The 20441-nt window shown below is 37.2% G+C and overlaps 1 protein-coding gene across 5 annotated transcripts in view; it reads left to right on the top strand.

Annotated features, from left to right (window-relative positions):
• LOC131030212 (mitochondrial Rho GTPase 1) overlaps nucleotides 1–2178 on the top strand; it is an 80401-nt gene extending 78223 nt beyond the window's left edge. For all 5 annotated transcript variants that reach the window (XM_057960932.2, XM_057960930.2, XM_057960931.2 and 2 more), the window contains one exon: nucleotides 1743–2178. In XM_057960932.2, coding sequence (XP_057816915.1) covers nucleotides 1743–1816 — 74 coding nt within the window. In that variant the 3' untranslated portion in view covers nucleotides 1817–2178. The remainder of the gene's footprint in view (nucleotides 1–1742) is intronic.
• The last annotated feature ends 18263 nt before the right edge of the window (nucleotides 2179–20441 follow it).

The following is a 20441-nucleotide window of genomic DNA, read 5'->3' as shown; positions in this document are numbered from 1 at the left end:
AATTATTGCATTACATCTCTAAACTCCAAGCTATGCCTGAATCTCCAGCATGGCAGCCAAGCCATGGTTAGGATGATACAGCCAAAACCTCTCCTACTAAAAGGAGAAATGAGTGGATCTTCAGCATAGAATGATGGATGGTGCTTGTTTGGAAATTAATTCGACTCTTTCTGCAATTGTGGGATGTTTTTTTGTGATAATCTCAGCACATGAAGTGAGTGAAACCAAAACGTTGTATATGTACCTAGGTTAAGGATAGCTCTTAATTCTGTGGTTTACTTACATTGTTTGAATTATCTTTAGATCAGTTGTTTTCTTGTATTTTGGATCAAGGACTGAAAGTTTCAGAGAATATATATCTCCTGAGAAATGCTCGTTAGGCTTGAGTACATGCATATATCTTCCATCGGTTTTATGTTGGCTGTTGTTTGCTGTTTTAATAATCATCAAATATAGATATTTAATGGCAAGCATGGGTGAATTCAGTGATTCTCTTGTCTGAGCTGAATATTTCAGCAAACTATTTTTTTGATTGCTTATTTTTCAACTTAAATGATGCAGGCTGTCGCATCCCTTTGGCTGTATCCCCCAAAACTTGGACATTTTGTGGGACATCCCCAGTTGACAGCAATGTTACTACTTCTGGGGATGTACACCTGGTCTTTCCCCTCCCGAGGATCATAATGTCATTAAAGGGGCCACCTAACTGTTATTAAAAAATGTAATTATAATAAAGAGGGCCTCAAGTAAAGTGGATCTATAAATAAGGTCTGTCACAATTGAAGTTCATATAAAAAAATATTTCCTTTCCATTATCAATCAAGTCAGTAAGAAAATTTGAAGATTTATGTCTTTTGGAGGAAAACTCTATTTAAGAGAGGCCATGCAAGGGCATTTTATTTTTTGATTGCTACTCCTTTTTGGAACATCGGACTTTGGTTTAACTAACCTAAGGATGAAAACTGTTTAGGTGTGGAACTGAAGACAAAATCTTCAGTTCCTTGCAATGATTTCATATAGAAATCATCACATGCAGAATTAATTTATTTTCTAGTTAATATTTAATATCGATAAAGACTCTTAGTTAATAACATTTTCTTTTCATCAGCAAATCTGATCTCTATCTTTGAAGTGGAAAAGCCACACCCTATTGGGAAGGTAATAATATTTCCAAGAACAATTGTATGGTGTGGCATACTTGTAGACCCTTGATTGTAACATTTGTATTTGAGTCTTCAAGCTATAAATTTTTGAAGGAAGTAATCAGTCTATATTATATTGGTTACCAAACTTACCATTGCTGAAGGCTTATACCAGTTTTAATTGCTGCCTTTTCATAAATACTGCAGTACAAGAGAGTGTGGATGAAACTCTTATTTCTGGCTGTGGATTTCTATCATTTAGTGCTATTCCTTAAGCTGCCTCTTCAGACTAGCCAATTTATTATCCATAATCAGTGTATAAATAATTTCAGTATTATAACTAACTAGAAATCAATAACATTTAGTTTGATTTAGTGAAGCTAACCCTGATAAATTATTGTAAGTGGATTAAAATTGCGCAAATATCATTAAGTATTCTTTTGGGGGAATTACAAAATTTGACATTATTATTTCTGATACCTTTTTTGTAGATATTATATAAGAGGATGTAGTAACCAACAATACATGCTTTTCGTATATCAGATTTTACAAAGCATTTCCCATAAGCCTGTCTAATCTTTGTATCACTTGTCTTTGCAGTTGGTGCAGCAGTTGCAGTCGTGGGATTAGCTGCATACAGAGTATATGCAATAAGAAGAGCTAACTCCAATTAATTTCAGGTGGCTTCCTTAGAATCCTCCATTGGACTCGCATATTTTTCGTTCTTACTCATAGCTATGTGGTGATTGCCAACCAGTAAAAAGCATTTTGAGTGATCTTTTAACAGTGGCGAAGGTGTATGATTTAAGCGATTCAGAGAGTCTATGTGCTCCTATATATTGGTGGCATTCTGTCTTCTGTTTTCATATATTTGTTTAGGAAGTCCTAAATTTTTGAATGTTAGAAATAGGGGTTTCTACAATAGAAGTTACTTTCTTCAAATTCTCACCAAGGCTTGGTTTTGATGTGACAATTTTAACAAATATTTGGTTATTGTGTATTGAGGCATGGAATGAAATCTGTATTTTATGCAATCTATATCGTGTAATTACACGTTGAGAAGTTGGCTGGTCTTAAGGATCCATTTTTTATAGGACAATTTATCTTTCTGCTGGCCTGACATTCAATAAAATCATCTAGGACAGTTTATTTGTGGATGTGCCTATGATTTCTAATGTGTTTTATGTTAGAAAATGATTTGTTTACAAAACCCTTAGTTCGTAATTAGTTATTTTTTTTTGTTTTTGATCGGTAAAAGGCCGAAGCCTGAATTTTTTTTATTAATTAAAGAAAATGATTACAAGCTCCATTCAGTGTGGGCACTGGCAGGAAAGAATGGAGGAAGAAAACCTTCGGTCTCGCCCAGATCCCATAGGACCAGAATCTAATGATACCCAAACAACATGAAACAGAAACAGATACAATGGCCCCTGGGAAATCCCATCCAGTCAAGACTATATGATCGAGAGATATCAATCTAGAAATCTAGAAGTTCTAGAAGAGCTGCTTCGCCTATAATAGCCTAAGTCACCTCTGCAGAAGCAGGTTACAAATAATCTGCAAAAGAGCTTTCGACCAAGATCGGTGTCAGAGAAAACACTATAGAGCTTGAATAAGAGAGCTATGACAAGAAACTCCCTGAATGAGGAATGAAGCACCGGAAACCTGAAACCTCAAGGGGAGGGCTCTGCAAGGCTAATCGTGACCAAACCTGCATAAAAACCACCAGGCTAATCCTACAGCCAACACTTAACGAGAAGTTAGCCCAGAAAAACTTCACAACAAGTAGTTAAGAATAAAAGCTCATGTCATACAAAGCTAAAGACCCAGCATTGATTTAAATGAAGAAGCTCACATAATCACCATAGAAGCTTACAATAGCAAATAAGGACAATCACCTTACTGAATCATTCAATAACTATTCAAAAGAAGGCCAATCTCTTCTTGGACAGAATTAGACAAAAACCACAATACAATTATATAAGAAATTTTGCTAGTTCAACCCCATCTCCAGAAAAACTGATATATATATATATATATATATATATATATATATATATATATATATTTGTATATATATATCTATAATACAAAATCAATAAGTCCCCCATAAAGGGAATTCTTAAAAAGGATTGGCCATGCCTGAAACATCCCAAGGATGGTATTGGGAAAGGTAGAGGACCACCCTAATTTGTTGCACAACCACAACCAACACTTAGAGGCCTGCATAGCCCATCTTTCTGAATCTATCTGCTGTTAAAATATTATTTTGGAGGGCTAACCATGTGAATAATCTTGCCTTTGGTAGACACATCTTGTCCCAACACAAGGCTGCAGGGACAGAGGTGGAAGAGGAAAGCTGCGGACTTAGGAGGAGATTGTAACCATCTTTTGAGGTATATTCTCCTGATTTTGGCCCATCCCAGACGAGAATCTGACCCTAAGTTGAAGGTAACCATCCTATTTTTACGGATGTCTTGATGCAACAATTTCTCTTCGGTAGGGATGTTTACTTGATCAAGGGATCTCCAAGACCAACCCTTAGCTAAGTCCTCCTCAGAAGGCGTGATGTAGTCCTTGACATTCCTACCTTACACAGATTCAAGCACTTCTCTAGGCGATTCCAGGTTAACTTTTTGCTGAAGGACTGAAAACCCTCCCCAAGAGTCCGACCAGAAGAGGGTTTTATCCCCATTTCCCAGATTCCATGATAATTTGTCTAAGATGATTTTCCTACAGTCTAGCATAAAGTTCCATATATGCGAGCCTCTCGGAGGGGAGGAGTCCCTGAAGAGGCTCATATGATCCCTACCACGAAGATATTTATGGTAGAGCATTTGGGCCCCACTTTAATGAGGAGATATGAACATTCTCCATAGTAATTTGGCCCCTAACGCCTTGCTCTGGACCTTAATGTCCTTAATCTGAATACCTCTTGCCGACTTAGGCCTACAAATCTTGTCCCAAGCCATTAGGGAGATACGTTTCTTCTCTTCCGCCCTTTGCCAAAAGAAAGATCTTAGATGTCTGTTTATTATTTCCTTCTTGGACTGGGGCAGGTTGAAACATGAAAGCTGGTAGATAGGCACAACAACCAGAACCGATGTGACCAGAGTAGCTCTGCCTGCAAAGGATAGCCACTTACCCTTCAAGATTGCTACCCTACTTTTAATCTTTTCTACTACTCCATCCCACATATTAGATGACCAATAACCCTTATCCGAAGGCAAGCCTAGATACTTACAGGGAAGGCTTGCTAGATTGAAATTCAGAATACCACAGATTTCTTTTTGTATACTTAACTTAGTATTAAAAAAGAAGACTTCCGATTTAGCGGGATTGATTTCCTAACGTAAAGCCATTGAGTAAGAGTCCAAGATTTGCTTAAAAGCCTGAGCCTCACCTAGATTGCTAAGCCTATATAGCGTAGTGTCATCCACAAATTGCTGATGCATTATAGGGTCAAGGTTGCTAGTGATTCTAATACCCGACACCTGACTATTCTTCCGGGCCCTATAAATCGATCTCCCTAGGGCTTCAGCCATGATAATGAAGAGAAAAGGGGATAGAGGATCTCCCTGCCTCAAACCCCTAGAGGAACTAAAAAATCCTTCAGGAGTGCCATTAACTAGTATTGAGAACTTAGGCGTAGAGATACATTCAAAAACCAAATTAATCTAGACAGGGGGGAACCCAAAAGCTTCTACGCATCTGTATAGAAATCTCCAATTCACTTTATCATATGCTTTAAGAGCATACTGGGATTGCCATTCTTCTGGACAGAGTGGATAGCCCCCTGAGCTATAATAACCCCATCATAAATAGATCTTCCAGAAAGAAAACCCGTCTGTTCCTCACTAATCAACAGGGGAAGGAGTTTCTGAAGCCTATTAGCCAGAGTTTTAGAAAAAAATTTATAGATAGTATTGCACAAGGCAATGGGTTGAAACTCATCAAAACGCTCAGGTTTATCCTTTTTAGGGATAAGGGCCTAAAAAGTATTGTTAGTTTCTTTGAGGATATTACCCGAGTTCCTCATTCCTTCTAGAGCTGTCGTTACTTCCTCACCTAAGAAGGGTCAACATTTATTTATTAAAGAAACTAGTCAGAAAGCCATCCGGCCCGGGGGATTTATCTGGGCTCATCTGCATAAGAGCTGCTTCTACTTCTGCTAAAGAAAGTTTAGCAGTAAGAGAATCAGTTTGGTCCTTACGTAGAAGCTCTGGGATACACTTGATAAACTTGTCCTAGATAGAGCAATGAGAACTCCAATCAAAATTGAGGATAAGAGAAAAGATGTCTACAGCCTCTGTCGCAATGGATTTAGGATTAGCCACCTCAGAGCCGTCACTTAACTTTATCTTGGAGATATGATTTATAACTCTTCTCATCCTCACACTATTATGGAAGAATTTGGTGTTCTTATCACCCTCTTCCAGCCACGTATCTCTACATTTTTTTTTCAGAAGACTTCTTTGGCAAGAATTGATTCATGATTGGCAAGGAGTTTCTTTTCTCTGAGAAACAGGGTCTCATCCATCCCATGTCTCAACACTTTCTCATTAACTTCACCCAACTCAGATTCCACTTGGGCTTTATTGTCAAAAATATTGCCTGAGTGTTCTTTATTCCAATGAATGAGCTTCTGCTTAATAATCTTAAGTTTGTCAACAATCTTAAAGATCCCAGACTCGGAGACCTTGGCCGCATTCCATCACTCCTTTAGAAGCTCGAGGATGTTATCATCTTTCAACCACATATTCTCGAATTTTAAAGGGCACCTGTCTGGGCCAACCTCGCCTTGAATGTCAAGTTGAATAGGAAAGTGATCCGATCCTGAGAAAGGTAGAATAGAGGCATCCAAGGTATAGGGAAAGTTGATGAGATTGCCCAAGAGAAAGAATCTATCAAGTTTCTCTACAATGTTACTAAACCCTAACCTACGATTGTTCCAAGTTAAGGCTTCCTTAACCATAATAATCTCACTCATGCCACTACGATGGATCCAATCTGCAAAGTCAAGAGAAGCACGAGCATTTATACCTAAGTCTCCTCGCTTCTCATGCCGATGCAAAATTGCATTGAAGTCCCCACCTAAGAAACATATCCGATTAAGGGTATTTGTGAAGATTAAGGGCCAAAATTACCTTACTTAGCAATGTTTTCTGAAGATTAAGCTTGTCCTTATCTATTACTTATCCAATAATTATCTCTATCTAATATTACTAGCATATCTATCTTTAGAGACATAGGTAGAGTACAGCTTAAAAACAATTTATTATTATATTGTAATTAATATTATATATTTTTATTGATTTCTTCACCAAAACAAAAAATCTATTAAGAATTATTATTATTATATAATTATATATCTTTATAGTATTATTATAATATTAGATTGACATAATTATGAAGTTAACTCTTAGTATGATGAAGATAGACATAACCGCTTAATAGTTAAACTCAAAGTGAGTGGTAGGTGAGGAAAATAAATATTTTTTTTTTTTGGTTTTCATGTTTTCAAATGTCACAAACACATCAAATTTAATGCTTCTAGTTTTTATAAACACATATTTGTGCATTCATTATGTGAGTGTAATACGCCTTTGGCGTAATTAATTATAGAGTGAGATTGTAAGTGGTCTCACATAAAAAACCACTTTTTTTTCAATATAAAAGTAAGGAGAAATAAAAAATATAATAAAACATAATAATATGAGCATATTTTAATAATAATTTAATATGATTTATAATATTATTTGAATAAATCAATTGCAAAATATAGTTTATAACAAAGTAGACTTGAACCTAGGGATATACTCCATATGCTTAGACATGACCAATTATACCTAATGTGCATAGTTATACAACACTATAAATCTGCAAATTTGCACACCTCTCAAATGAGAGAATTTCCTTAAATATAGGAGGAAGGGTGGGTTCAAAAATCACACATTTTTAAGAACTCCCATTCATAAATATTCAATAGTCGTATAGTCATTAGATTATAATTATTTCATAATAAAGTTTTTTATATTAGAAAAAGATGTAAATGTTATAAGTGACTGACCCCTAATAACATTATGTTCTAACAACTAACCACGAGTCTACAAAAACAAACAAAAAAAAACTAAAAATCCAAACAAACAATTAAGCCTCTCCAAAATGGTTTAAAGTCAAATTATTCCTATAATTTTTGTTTGAACATGGTCCCTTTATTTTTATTTTTATTTTTTTCGGACATTATATATAATCTCACGAAAGATCTATCCATAGCCTTGATAGCTTTTATCAACAAAGTAAATATTTTCAACAACATGCCTTTGTTCCTTTTTCCACTTCGAGAGTTAGTTTTCCATGTTACATGGGCAATTAGCATATCCGTGGCCCACTTTGGAGCAACTAAGATGAATTATAGTAAAGTCTTTGAACTCAATTTGTTGCATCCACTCACCAAGTTTGGAAGAAAAGTTAATCTTAAAAGGGATTTGGTTTTTCTCAATTTATGATCAGGTTGGTAGCGAAATATTATCCAAAAGAAATGGATATGAGCATAAAACATCTTCATCTCAAGACTCCAAAGTCAAATTTAACACTGATATAATCAAGGAATTTGGAAGAGTCATGCTTTCACATAATTAAATCTCGGGCAACATGTTTTAATACATAGATCGTTTTGCCCTATAAACCAAGGACAATCTTGCATAGCCCAAGAATAATCATCAAATTGGAAAGGGAAATGAGAAAAAGTTGTTTAACAAATCGAATACCTCTACTTGTTTTACTACCAATTTTGAAGAAGCCATTTAGTTTATCTACCAAGAAGGGAGAGGGATAGAAATTTGAATATGCTCCTTAATTATGAACTGGACTAAGACATCTTCATAACCATCCTCACCAATAGGCACATTCATCAACACAAAATCCTTTGGGTGAACACCCATGCCAACACACCCAACATCCTCAACATTGATGTAGGCAGTTTGGATAACATCAGGCTTGGAAGCTAGCAAAGAGGAAATAGGATCATGAAACCATAACACACCACAACTAGAAGAGGGAGACGTTGGTAGAGAGCGATTCAAGAAAGATTGCACCGTGAAATTATTCCTAGCCAAAGTGGACATAGAAACACCCTTCTTACGATTAAGAGAAGTAACAAAGGTAGGAGGAAAAGAAAACATATCATAAACAACTTTGTGTAGATCTTTAGCAGCTCCATTTGCAAAGAATAGAACCCTGCATTACTTGTCAAGAGGCATAAACCCCACTTGCAGAGACTCCAATGTGGATCTACTCGTGGGGAGGAGCCATAAAGAGATGAACCAAAGGGGGAGTTGAAGTAACAAGCACGGGGATGAGTAAGGCCTTACAAAACCCTCGAATAACATTGACAATGTTTGAAGACTACCTAATGTCCTCACACCCTTGCTTTTGCTGAGCCTCTAAAAGTATGTCTAGAAGCAACTCATCCTCCTTGAACAAATTGTGGCCCGATTCATCCTCCATAGAGAAATCGTCGACAAAAGGTCCACCATCACCTTCATGCTTGTTAGAATATCCATCACCATTACCTATGTAAGAGGAAGAAGCCACAACAGTTGCCTTCAACTTTGGTAGGGTTTTTGTTGCTCCAACACACTTTTTTTTTTCAATGAAGACAAGGGTTTTCACCTTGGTGTGATAACTAATGTTATACTTGTAGTTGGGATTTCAATTTAGAGGAAATTATGAAGTTTGATTTGGATGGATAGTTGAGGAATGTTTCCCATTTAAATAATAATTTAATTAATACTTTAAATTTATTTTATGTAATAAATATTAATTAATATCTATTGTTTGTAATATTTTTTGGATTAAGGTAAAAATAGGTTTTGAAGGGAACCCAAACCCTTTACAAAAGAAGATCCGTTTAGACTTAACAAGACATTAAGCCCAAACCGATCACAACAACAAAAGAACCCCATAGAAAACAAATAGAATGTAATACCGATGGGGTAGAGACAAAGCGAACCAAGAAAAGAGTTCCAAAAAACAAAGACATGGGTTTTAACAATACACTCCCACAACCTGAACCAAAACTAGAGAAAGACCAGAAAATCCAGCCAAGGCGAAAATTAAAGATACAACCTTAAAGCCCATCAAAAGAAAAAATGAGACCAAGTCCACAAAATGGGTTTTGCCAACAGGTTCCCACAACCTGAAAGAAAAGCTGCCAAAAACCAACAAGCAGCGAAAGATTAGAGAGAAGACCAGAGAAATTCCTGCCAAAAGCCTACCAAAAAGAAAAATCAAGATTTGTTTTTAGTTCCACCCTTTTGGGAATGAAGAGTCATGTCAAAAGAGGGCCCAGATGTCTTGGATTTTTTTCTTTTTACGGTAATCCAACCCTCTTCAACCTTAGCAGCAGTCTCCTGCCAATCAAGAGAACTCATCATAGAAAGGGCCCCAACATGAGAAGGTAAGTCAACGCCACCCACCAAGTCAGACAATAGGGGAATAAACAACAACAATGCCAGAAGTATCCCCCAATGACATCGAAGAAAGGGCAGGAGGAAGCGAACCAACCTCAACAACCACACCAACATGAGACAAATCTTCCTAAGAGGGGGCCAAACACTGAGGCACAATAGTCGTAGCAACCCCAGCATCAGAAATCAGAGCCGATTTAGAAGTCATAGAGAAGAGAGGGTCTTGTGCAACTACTTGGGAGAAACTCTAAGGGGAGCCAAATTTCTTAACAACTGTATAATGATGGGTAGAAGCAACTTTCCACCATGAAGTCGAAGTTTTTTTTTTTTGAATTCCACACTGAGCAGCCACATGTTCTGTTTTAAAACACCGTCTACATCTGAAGGAAATACCTTCATAATCCAAGGATTGAATCTAAGAGCCTTTGGAAGATTTGATTGAGATCTCCGCAATAAACCCCTTAGACACATCCATATCAACCAAAATGCGGGCATAAGTGGAGTGAAGAATATTCAATGATTCTTTATCCACCATCAGAAAAACCCCAAGGGCGTTACCAACTTCTACAAGAAGAGAGTCAACCCAAAGGTGAAGAGGGAGATAGGGTAACTGAACCCAAATCGGAATAATATTGAAAGAATTAGAAGAAGGGTTGAAATTAGATTGCCATGGCCTAACCGTAAGCATAAATCTATCCTTCCAACTAAAGAGGTGATCACATAAATTTTTTTTTCTATCCTCAATATCTTCAAATTTAGCAATGAAAAAACCTTTTGCCATAGGATAAATGTGCACAGTACTTGCCAGAAGAGGTTCCCAATGTTGCAAGATCCAGTCATGTAGCTCCAAGAGAGTGGGCTAGACGCCTTTGAATCGACAAATCAGAGCATGCTTGGAGAAAATAGAAGAGTTGTGATCTATCTCCATCTCGATCTCCTCATCTAGCGTAATAGAAATTGGATTTGAAACCAGAAAAGGCCTAAGCTCAGAAGACTGCATCTTCTTAGCAGCATTAACATCCCTTGAAGCATTAATAATGACCACATTGGGATGCTTTCCCCCAGTTGTCGTACCCGAAGAAGCCACAACATCCCCATCCACCTGAGCAGAAGGAGAGGTCCAAGCATGAGAACCACCAGTCACATTCCCCTTGGCCGTCAAAGAGGGTGAAGAGTGAACATCATCCACGGCTACTGCATGCCTAGAAACAAAGGCCGCACCAGAAAGGGTAAACACAACCAAGGAAACCCTAGGCGCTACAACATACAAACTAACAGGTTCATCGCTAACCCACGATATCGTTACTACCCTATTAATTGTTTATAATATGTTATATGTATATTTATCCTACATTTCTTACATGATATTAGTATCGTAAATGCTATTTATAATTCATTTATAAAAGTGTGTATTCCTAATAAACATAATAATCTAATAATAAAGAAAAATAAGAAATGAACATGGAGGTAGTATTTTAATTTTTCATGATTTTAAGAAGTTAAGGATATGTAGTGGTAGAAGGGAATTTAAATTATTAAGGTTAACCTAGGTGATTTGTTGAGGGACATACATCTTCTAATCAAATTGATATTTGTTTCTAGTTAATGCAATATTGGTTTGATTGATTCAATCTAATCTCGTAGTGTGTTGAAATGAATTCGTGATCATCATTATCTATCAACATAGATTTCCTTATAATTTCTTGTTACCCTATCATCTTTTGTTGTTTCTTTCAAATTTGTGTTACAATAGAATCGTCGTTATAAAAGTATTAACTTTTAGGTTTTCTTATGAATATGCTTGCAATTGGAAATTAGAAATCATTAACCTCACATATTACATTGTTTTGGGAGTTTGAGCTATGTTCCTTTAGGTAAAATACTTGTGATTACCAACAAATGCCCCTCGTATAATATCATGTCAACCAATTGATTCATTTCAACGTGGTCAAGTCTTGACTATAAAGGGACCTTGGAGTAAATTTGTTGCTTTTCAAGAGAGATGGCTCATCTTTGAATCACCCGTTGTTGGTTGTGCTAACACTACTTTCAATAGCGATTTAAGTTATTGACATGCATGGATGCAAGGAGAAAAACAACTAACCTCTTGGAAGGTTTATGGGTTTCAAAGAGCCTTTCTAATATATAAAGAACATATTAGACCTCCTTAACACACCATAAAGACCTTTAGGGTACCACAAACCAAGCAACACAACACTAAACTATTATTAAAGTGTCGTATTACCAAAATAAAGCATGGAAAAGGTATATGTGGAACAACTAGAAATCTCTCACTAGCTAGATCATTAAAATTAAGATATGAGATTGGATAAAGAAGAATCACCAAAGGAAAAGTCCATATACATGATACATTAGGTAGATCAAAGAGAACACACTTAGTTTCACATGCTAACCTTAAAATGATCAAATGTGGTGTAAGCAAGGATATTCTAAATATAATTTTACTTAAGCTCATCAAAATGCATATATTTATATTATATAGTACTATAGAGTTGATAGAAGTAATATTGGCCAAGAAAATAAAATCCTAGAAAGGTTAATGAGCTAAAAATAACAACACATCAGTAAATACATTTACCATGGGCATTTCTATAAATAGGGGAGAGGAACCAGAAGGTGCACAAGGAACTATACGTGCAATAGTATTGGGGCGGTTAGGGGCTCGCCGGTGTGCGCTTGACCACCCAGTACATGTCAACACATGTCCCAAAATGTGTACAAACATTTATCAATCAATAACCACATTCAATTTAGACACATATTAGTCATAAAGTTAATCACATACATTCAAAATATAAAACATCCGGTTCATAAATAAGTATGCAATACATGCACATTACTTCAAAATCGACCTATCTTATTTAGGTCCGAAATCCTACGTGCCCAAGATTGGACCCGCAGTTTTAACAATACGTCTTTGAATAAAACATTAAAATGAAAAATGTTAAACTTTTAATATAACCACGTTCCACCCATATCAACCGACATGACAACACCACCGCGCCACATGAGCACCCAAGGACTCAGAAGTGGCCCAACAAAGGTCACGTAATGATACTTTTGTGTCCACATGTGCCTTACACCACCCCACCCTCTGAACACATTTTTGTACTCACTGTCCCATTTGTCTAAGTCGAACATGCCTGAACTGGTCAGTTCATCGCAATTACTGGTCATGTCACCAACATTCACACCTACATCCAACACAATGATTGTGTAAGGACACTAATTTCCCAACAAAATCAATTAAGTCGGACTTAATTGGCAAAAAAATGGAGATTTAAAATTCAAATTCAAAACAATACAAACATTAAAGAAGGCACATCAACAAATTCAATTCAAATTCAAATTTCTATATATGTACAAATGAAATCATCCAATTGCATTCACCAAGACACATCAAGATTGAAAGAGGAGCTAGAAGACATTACACACATTGAAGAGGAGTAAGAAGACACAAAAACAGGCATACACGTTATTTTTTCTAGGTATTAATCTTCTTCATAGTCCATGTTTGTTTTCATTTACCTACGAGAATGCATATATACATGTTTCATTTCTACTTGCCAGTTTCAAACTATATACATGAATATTTGTGTGTTTAAAAAAAAAACTATTACATGCCTTACCAAAATATTTCAAAAAACAATCGCCATACAACAACACTTTTTATTTCTTGCGGACCCCCATGGGTCTATTTACCCATAAGTTTGCCAAATTCCATTTTGGCTGAGGTGGCCACTACTCATCGCCTTCATCCCCACCCTCACCTCCCAACACCTTTGTACTACCTTCTTTCTCACGAACACACTGTTCCAAAAATCTCCACCCCATGACTGCTTCCTAGCTCGTTTCTTGGTCCTCCCCTATTCTCCATCTAATAAAGGGGAAGAGGGTAGTCACTCCTCCCTCATCGGCCCCATTCTCAAGATCAAAATTAATTCCAAGGATAGCCCTGCTGAGCAAAGGCTACAAGCTAGACAACCATTCCTCCCCCACGATTCCCTTCAACATCCATGTTACTTTTTTTGCATTCTTCCCAATCTCTAGCCCCATGCCACCACCATGCTAATAATATCCATGTTGGTGTGATACATGTGTGGTGTTTGCTTGAAACATTCTGGAAGAAACGCCTTCAGTGTCGTGAAGAATTCATCGTCATGGTGCTTGAATATTGATTTCAACCTCTTGTCAGAAATTTGGCCAACAAAAGTGAGCTGTTGCCTTGTTGTGTACAGGGTGAATTTTGCTTCCATGGTTTCCTGCAACTCCCAATTGCTTCCCGTCCCCTACAGATTATTTGAAATAGACTACATTCTCGACGCATAACCTACTTCATCCCTATGAATACAACCATACATTATTATTTATTATCTCCACTTAAATGCTTTGGGAAAATGACAGCGAGCCAATTCTCTTTAACGATCTTACCACAATTAATGCACCCTTCCCTTTTGATTATGCAACCACCACCTCATACCACTAAATATATGCCATTTATTGCGAAATGAATGGGAAATTACAAATTGTCTCTTCACAATTCCAACAGCCCAACATTAATTTCCCGTGCATTTTACAATTAATGTCCATGTATTCCCATATATTACATGATATATATACCATATATATTTATATCTATGTATGACAGTATATATATGCTTTCTTAAACCCTAAACCCTACAACAGTGATACATACACCCTTGAGCAAGGACTTTGAAACCCTTACACGACATGCAATTGAACATACACATAAGTCTATTTTCAAGTATATAAGGCCAAATCAAACAGACATTGAAACAATTATCAAAGTGTATTTTGAAACCCCCCACCAAGGAAATTCAACATACATATAAGCCCAATTCAAACATACATTGAAACAACCAAACAAAGACTGAATCAAACAGAACATCAAAATGTAGATCGAAATGCACAATTGAACATACATATAAGTGTACAAGATTGAAAATGAACCTTCGCCAATGAAATTGAGAGCCTTTAGGCCAATTCAAACTGACATTCAAACATTAACCCAAGTAACCGATGATACAGTCAATCAAACATTGATTCACATAGAACATTAAACAGAAACATCAAAATGCACAATTGAACATATATATGTGTGTTTTGTACCTACATATATGTACATATTTGTATATACATGTATGTATGTTTCTACACATTATCCAAAGCCTTTGCAACAAATTCGTATGGTCCTGCTCGGATATGGAACTATGATGAAACTGGTGTGTTATGGCAGACAGAAATGGGGCTATGAGGGTGCTTGCTAGGAGAGGAAGCCGAAATGTGTCTTACATAATTCCGAAGAGCTGTGAATGGATTACCATTCTTTACTGTGTGAACGCTTCAGGGCAAACCAATCCAAGCTTCTACTTGTTCAAAGGCAAGAAGCACTTACAAAATAACATCTCCGAATGCGATCCAGGTGCTTGCATGGGAACACACAAACACGTGTGGATGACCAAGGAACTATTCCTTAATTGGTTGCACCACTTTGCGTGATCTATTTGAAGGGGTGTATCATGCACCAATAGGCACTTGCTGATTCTTGACGACCATGGCAGCCATGTTGCAGTGACATCCATCTAGGAGACAAGGATGCTAGGTATAGACTTTCTCATATTGTTGGCTCACACTTCTCACAAACTACAACCACTGGATGTGAGTGTCTTCTCTCCATTCAAGACCTGCTTGAAATAAGAAGAGTATTGTGGATTGCAAGGTTTCCAAATGTAGAGATGAAGAGGGCAAAACTGGCAGAAATAGACAGAAAGTCTTTGATGAAGGCATTGATTGTTTCTAACATTGTAGCAGGCTTCAGAAGGATAGGGATATGGTGCCTCAATCTCGATGCCCTCATGGAGGACATGCAATCCAACAACACATTCGATACTAATGATGGCGAGGATGTTTCAATAGTGCAAAACATGCTTAACCTATTGGGTGTTAATGTTTTAATTGAAGTGGTTGTAGAAAACATTGTTGAAATTCAAAAATCTAATTCCAATGCACAAGTGGATTGTGATTGACCAACCAAAAACATTGTTGAAAGAGTGAATGAGAGTGTGGAGAAAAATCTTTCTCTTCCATCTGAGCGAATAGCACTGACATGGGTGGTCAAAGGGGCAATGGGTCTAAGAGTTGACTTGCAAGGCCAAGAAGAAGACGAAACTTTCACTTTCCCTTCACCACCCACAACTGTCATTGTTGATGTGGTGCATTACTATGTCGATTGTGGCATATAAGATAGCCAACCCGATGCAGATTCGACACAAGATACAATAGAAGGTGGTAATGAGGAAGACAAAAGCCTACCATCACACGTCAGTGAGACGTCCGCCTCTCAACAGGATACATGACTGCCAAGATTCTTAAAGCTACCTATTCACATTGTCAACAAGAAACAAGGGACATGTGTTGATAATGGAATCTACTTGAGTCCCAATTCACAGTTGTTGACATCTGATGAGTACATGTAAGCAATAATGGTTCGAGAGGTGAGGAGGAGATCAAAGAAAGAAAGGAGTGGGCCAAAGAGAACAAGGCAACACACACATTGACAAAGCAAAAGAAGGATCAAGAGAGAAAAGAAAAGGAGATACCGTGTAAGGAAAAGGAAAGGCTGAAAGAGCTAGAGAAGTAGGAAAAGGAGGAAAGACAACCGAGAGAAGGAAATGAAGGAGCATGAGGTAGAGGAAAGAGCCATCGAGGAGAAGAGAATGATTTTGGTAAGAAAGAGGATGTTAAACAGTCCATCCACTCCATCCAGTCCCTTGCCTGAACAAAATCCCATAATGCAGGATTTGATGAACACAATCATCTTGAACCTTCCACCAACTTTCAAATTGTCCACCAACTTCCCCATCTGTGGCCTTTTCTAGTCCTACAAGTTATATGGAAGGGGTGGCAATATTTCTCAACAACCCTAGGTATTGCAACCGAAGAACAAGTCATATGAACTCCACTCAACCAAGAGAAGGCGACGAGAACATGACACCTATCACAACCTCAGGGGTAGCACTCCCATCGCGAAGAAATTCTTTTCCTCCTTGGTTTAATTGACCTTTAAAAAGACATCTGATTATTATTTTTGGCTTTCTGTTTGAGCAAGATAGACCAGAAATACGAATATGTCTTATGTAGACGTGAATTTGATATAATTTTTTTGTCGAATTATGCTCATTTGGTATCTTTTTTATATGTCGATGCAATACACAACAAGTAATGGCATGATTGAGCAAGATGCCAACTAGTACATGCTTTTTGTTTCCAATTCTGTGCATTTTGTTTCTTTTATACATTGATACAATTCAGAACATGTAATGGGGCGATTGAGAAAAGATGTCAACAAGTACATGCTTTTTGTTTCCAATTAGGTGCATTTTGTTTCTTTTATATGTCGATGCAATTCAGAACATGTAATGGGATGAATGAGAAAATATGTCAACTACATGCTTCAGTTTTCATCAATTTGATTGATTCAGTATTCAATTATGCACAATTGTCCCACTGGCCATGTAGACCGTTGAGTTGGCATCCCAAAATCAAAATTGTGCATGCTGACTCAGCTATTTGCCACGTGGCCGGTGACTTGTCATCCAACTGGTAAAAAATATGCCACTTCGGGGTATCGATTGGAACGTGGTCGGGCCTACACTCGAAACCTGCTACGTTTTCCATCCCTATGGAACGCGGTGACTATGTGGCGATCAACCACATGCACATCCAATCGACCACCTCGTTCATCATAAAATCCCACCACCACATCCAAAATTTTAGTGCAGTTGCATTAACTAAGTGTCACCTCTCCATACTTGCACCTAAAGGCTCACATTGATGAAGCAAAGCACCATTCAATACACCTGACTCATCACTAATGGAGCCAAGGATCATTCCTTTCTATCCCACGAGTGCTTTTACCCATGAACGCATTTAGCGTGGGAGTGTACAAGTTCAACTGCCAATCAAAGACATGCTTTCCATCTTACACGTATTGATCTCCATAATCGACTACAATGAGTGTTGGCATTATGGATGAATTAATTATGTGTTGCATTGATGTTTTGTCATTGATGTCAACACTGGATGTTATGGTTGGTTACCGACAGACAGGTTTTGGTTATCGGTAGAAGATCTAGTGTTATCGGCAGAAAAGACTATCTATTGGACACTTCTGACAAGTTTGGATCAATGAAGTATGTTTGATTTTATGTGTTACCTGCTTCTGGAGCATGTTTTGGTCAGTTGGTATTGACTTGGTAATCAGATGCTATCATACACTCTTGTAAACCCTTATTGGCATTGGTTTAAGGTTTAACTGGTAGAGCTTTCACTGAGAAATCTTGACAGGATGCATAAGTGGTGTTGGTGCGGTTTCTAGATGGATTTCAGGATGCTGAAGATGTTCTTTGATCATGCCTCAACTGAGTGAAGATATTGCTTTGGCGTGGTGGACCCAGATTAGGTCCGGTACCTATCTAGGTTATGGACCAGTATCATGTTAACGTGTTCTCTACACGTTATCAGGATGATTTATGGATTGGTTATTGTTGTTTTGGTCTTAAGCCGACATGGCATATCATTGTAAAATGAATATATGTAATGATCTTATTGTAATATCTTTTAGGTGGCCGACCTAATTGGTTTAGGCTTAGGGTTGGTATAAAATGATGTAAGATCTCATTGTAGATGATGGGGATTATGTGTCGTGGTCTTGGAATGCAATATCATATGTGAAGGAGATTTGGTCGATCATAGGTGATCGAATTAGGATTAAGGAAGAGGTCAAAGGCCTCCGGTATTGAGCTTAACTGGGACTGTAATCAGGTATGGTAGATGCTATCTCTGATAGTTCATTACTCTGGATTGTTGTCCATTTATCTTAAGGTGGTTATAACCTCTTTGTAGTCAGTGATACTCTTTTGTAATGTGTAGTACACTCTAGGCAGTGTGCCTTCTTGCATGTGTAGGCCCCTCATTGTATCACATACTTTCTGCAGAAGTATGATCTGACTGTGGTTAGGCTTCCCACCGTGGTTTATCCCTTTTCGAGTTTTCCACGTACAAATCATGGTGTTATGTGGTATGGTTGCATTGTGTTGATTATCTGTTTCATTGTTAAGTTTTATTGCTTACCGGTATCTGTTTCTGTTATTCCGGTACTTAATGTTTATGTGAACGGGTTAAAGGTTATTAATTAGATTAATTGATATAATTTGCCAACAACTGATTCACCCCCCCCTCTCAGTTGTTCATCGGTTATCCTAACAATGAGAACACACAACCATTTGAAGACCTTTATACTTGTGAATTGTGTTGTACAGACCATTCAATATGAATGTTTAAGTGCAGCATAATTCACGAGTACAAAGGTTTGAAATGACAACATGTCCTCATTGTTTAGAATTATGATGATGGGAATCAAAGATGAAGGAGATTTTGTGCATGCAACACATGGTTGATTGTAGAAGTGCGAGAGAAATTACATTCACCCATGGTGTATACGATCCATATAAGGCTTATGATATATGCAGGTTGATTAGAAGATACTAATCTCCATAGTTACTTGTTCCAATTGTTGACACCTTGGCCCAATCAACACATTACATGTGAATGGATTAGATATTACACAACAATCTTGTTAGAAATTAGTTTGTGGACCTTTCAAGTTAGGATGTGTATGTTATGGCTCTCGCCCCTATAAGTTTTTTGATTTCTGCTAGTTGTGCCCTCCTCAAATATATGAAGTACTAATATGTCAAACTTGGGTTGAAGGGTTTTAATTGATCTGTTAAAGGGATAAAATCTCATATATGTACATACATATACAAAAATACATGTACATACACATATGGAAATACATATAACATATAGAGAATTTTGATTTGGGGTAGCCAACTCAACGGTCTACCTGGGCAGCAATCAAATTTAGTTTGTGGGTCCACGTGGCACATGTACATACACATTTGGAAATACATATACATACATATAGATAATTTTGATTTGGGGTAGCCAACTCAGCGGTCTACCTAGGCAGCAATCAAAGTTGGTTTGTGGGTCCACGTGGCACGTGTACATACACATATGGAAAGACATATACATACATATAGAGAATTTTGATTTGGGGTAGCCAACTCAACCATCTACCTGGGCAACGATCAAAGTTGGTTTGTGGGTCCACATGAAGTTAGGGTGCGCACGTTCTAGCTCTTCTCCCCTCTCCACCTCCAAAAAAATATACATATATACATGTACATACATACATGTATATACATATACATACAAACACATATATACATGTACATACATACATCTATATAAACAACTACTACATACCTATAGTATATGAAGTATTGGTATGTCAAACTTGGGTTTAAGGGTTTCATTTTTAGTCATACAATTTGTACAAACATATAGTAGAATACATGTACATACATATATGCATATATATATATATATGTATATATACACACACACATAAATAGACACACACACACACACACACACACACACACACACACACACACACATGTATGCACTAGTGATATGCCAAACTTGGGTTTAAGGGTTTCAGTTTTAATTGAATGATATGTACACATATACATGTACATACATATGTGCATATACATGTACATACTATTGGAACCAAGGGAACACTGAAAGGGGGTGGAGGGGGTGAATCAATGTTCAACAATTTTAACTTTAACAACTTGATTTTTCAACCACTTAAGGCAAATGAAGAAAAACAAAGTGCAGAACCACAAAGCCAAGATCAACAACACCATAACAT

This window comes from Cryptomeria japonica, chromosome 9 (genome assembly GCF_030272615.1).
Source record: "Cryptomeria japonica chromosome 9, Sugi_1.0, whole genome shotgun sequence".
Taxonomy (NCBI): Eukaryota; Viridiplantae; Streptophyta; class Pinopsida; order Cupressales; family Cupressaceae; genus Cryptomeria; species Cryptomeria japonica.
Note: the sequence above shows the minus strand (reverse complement) of the source record. Positions and strands in the feature narration are given on the sequence as shown.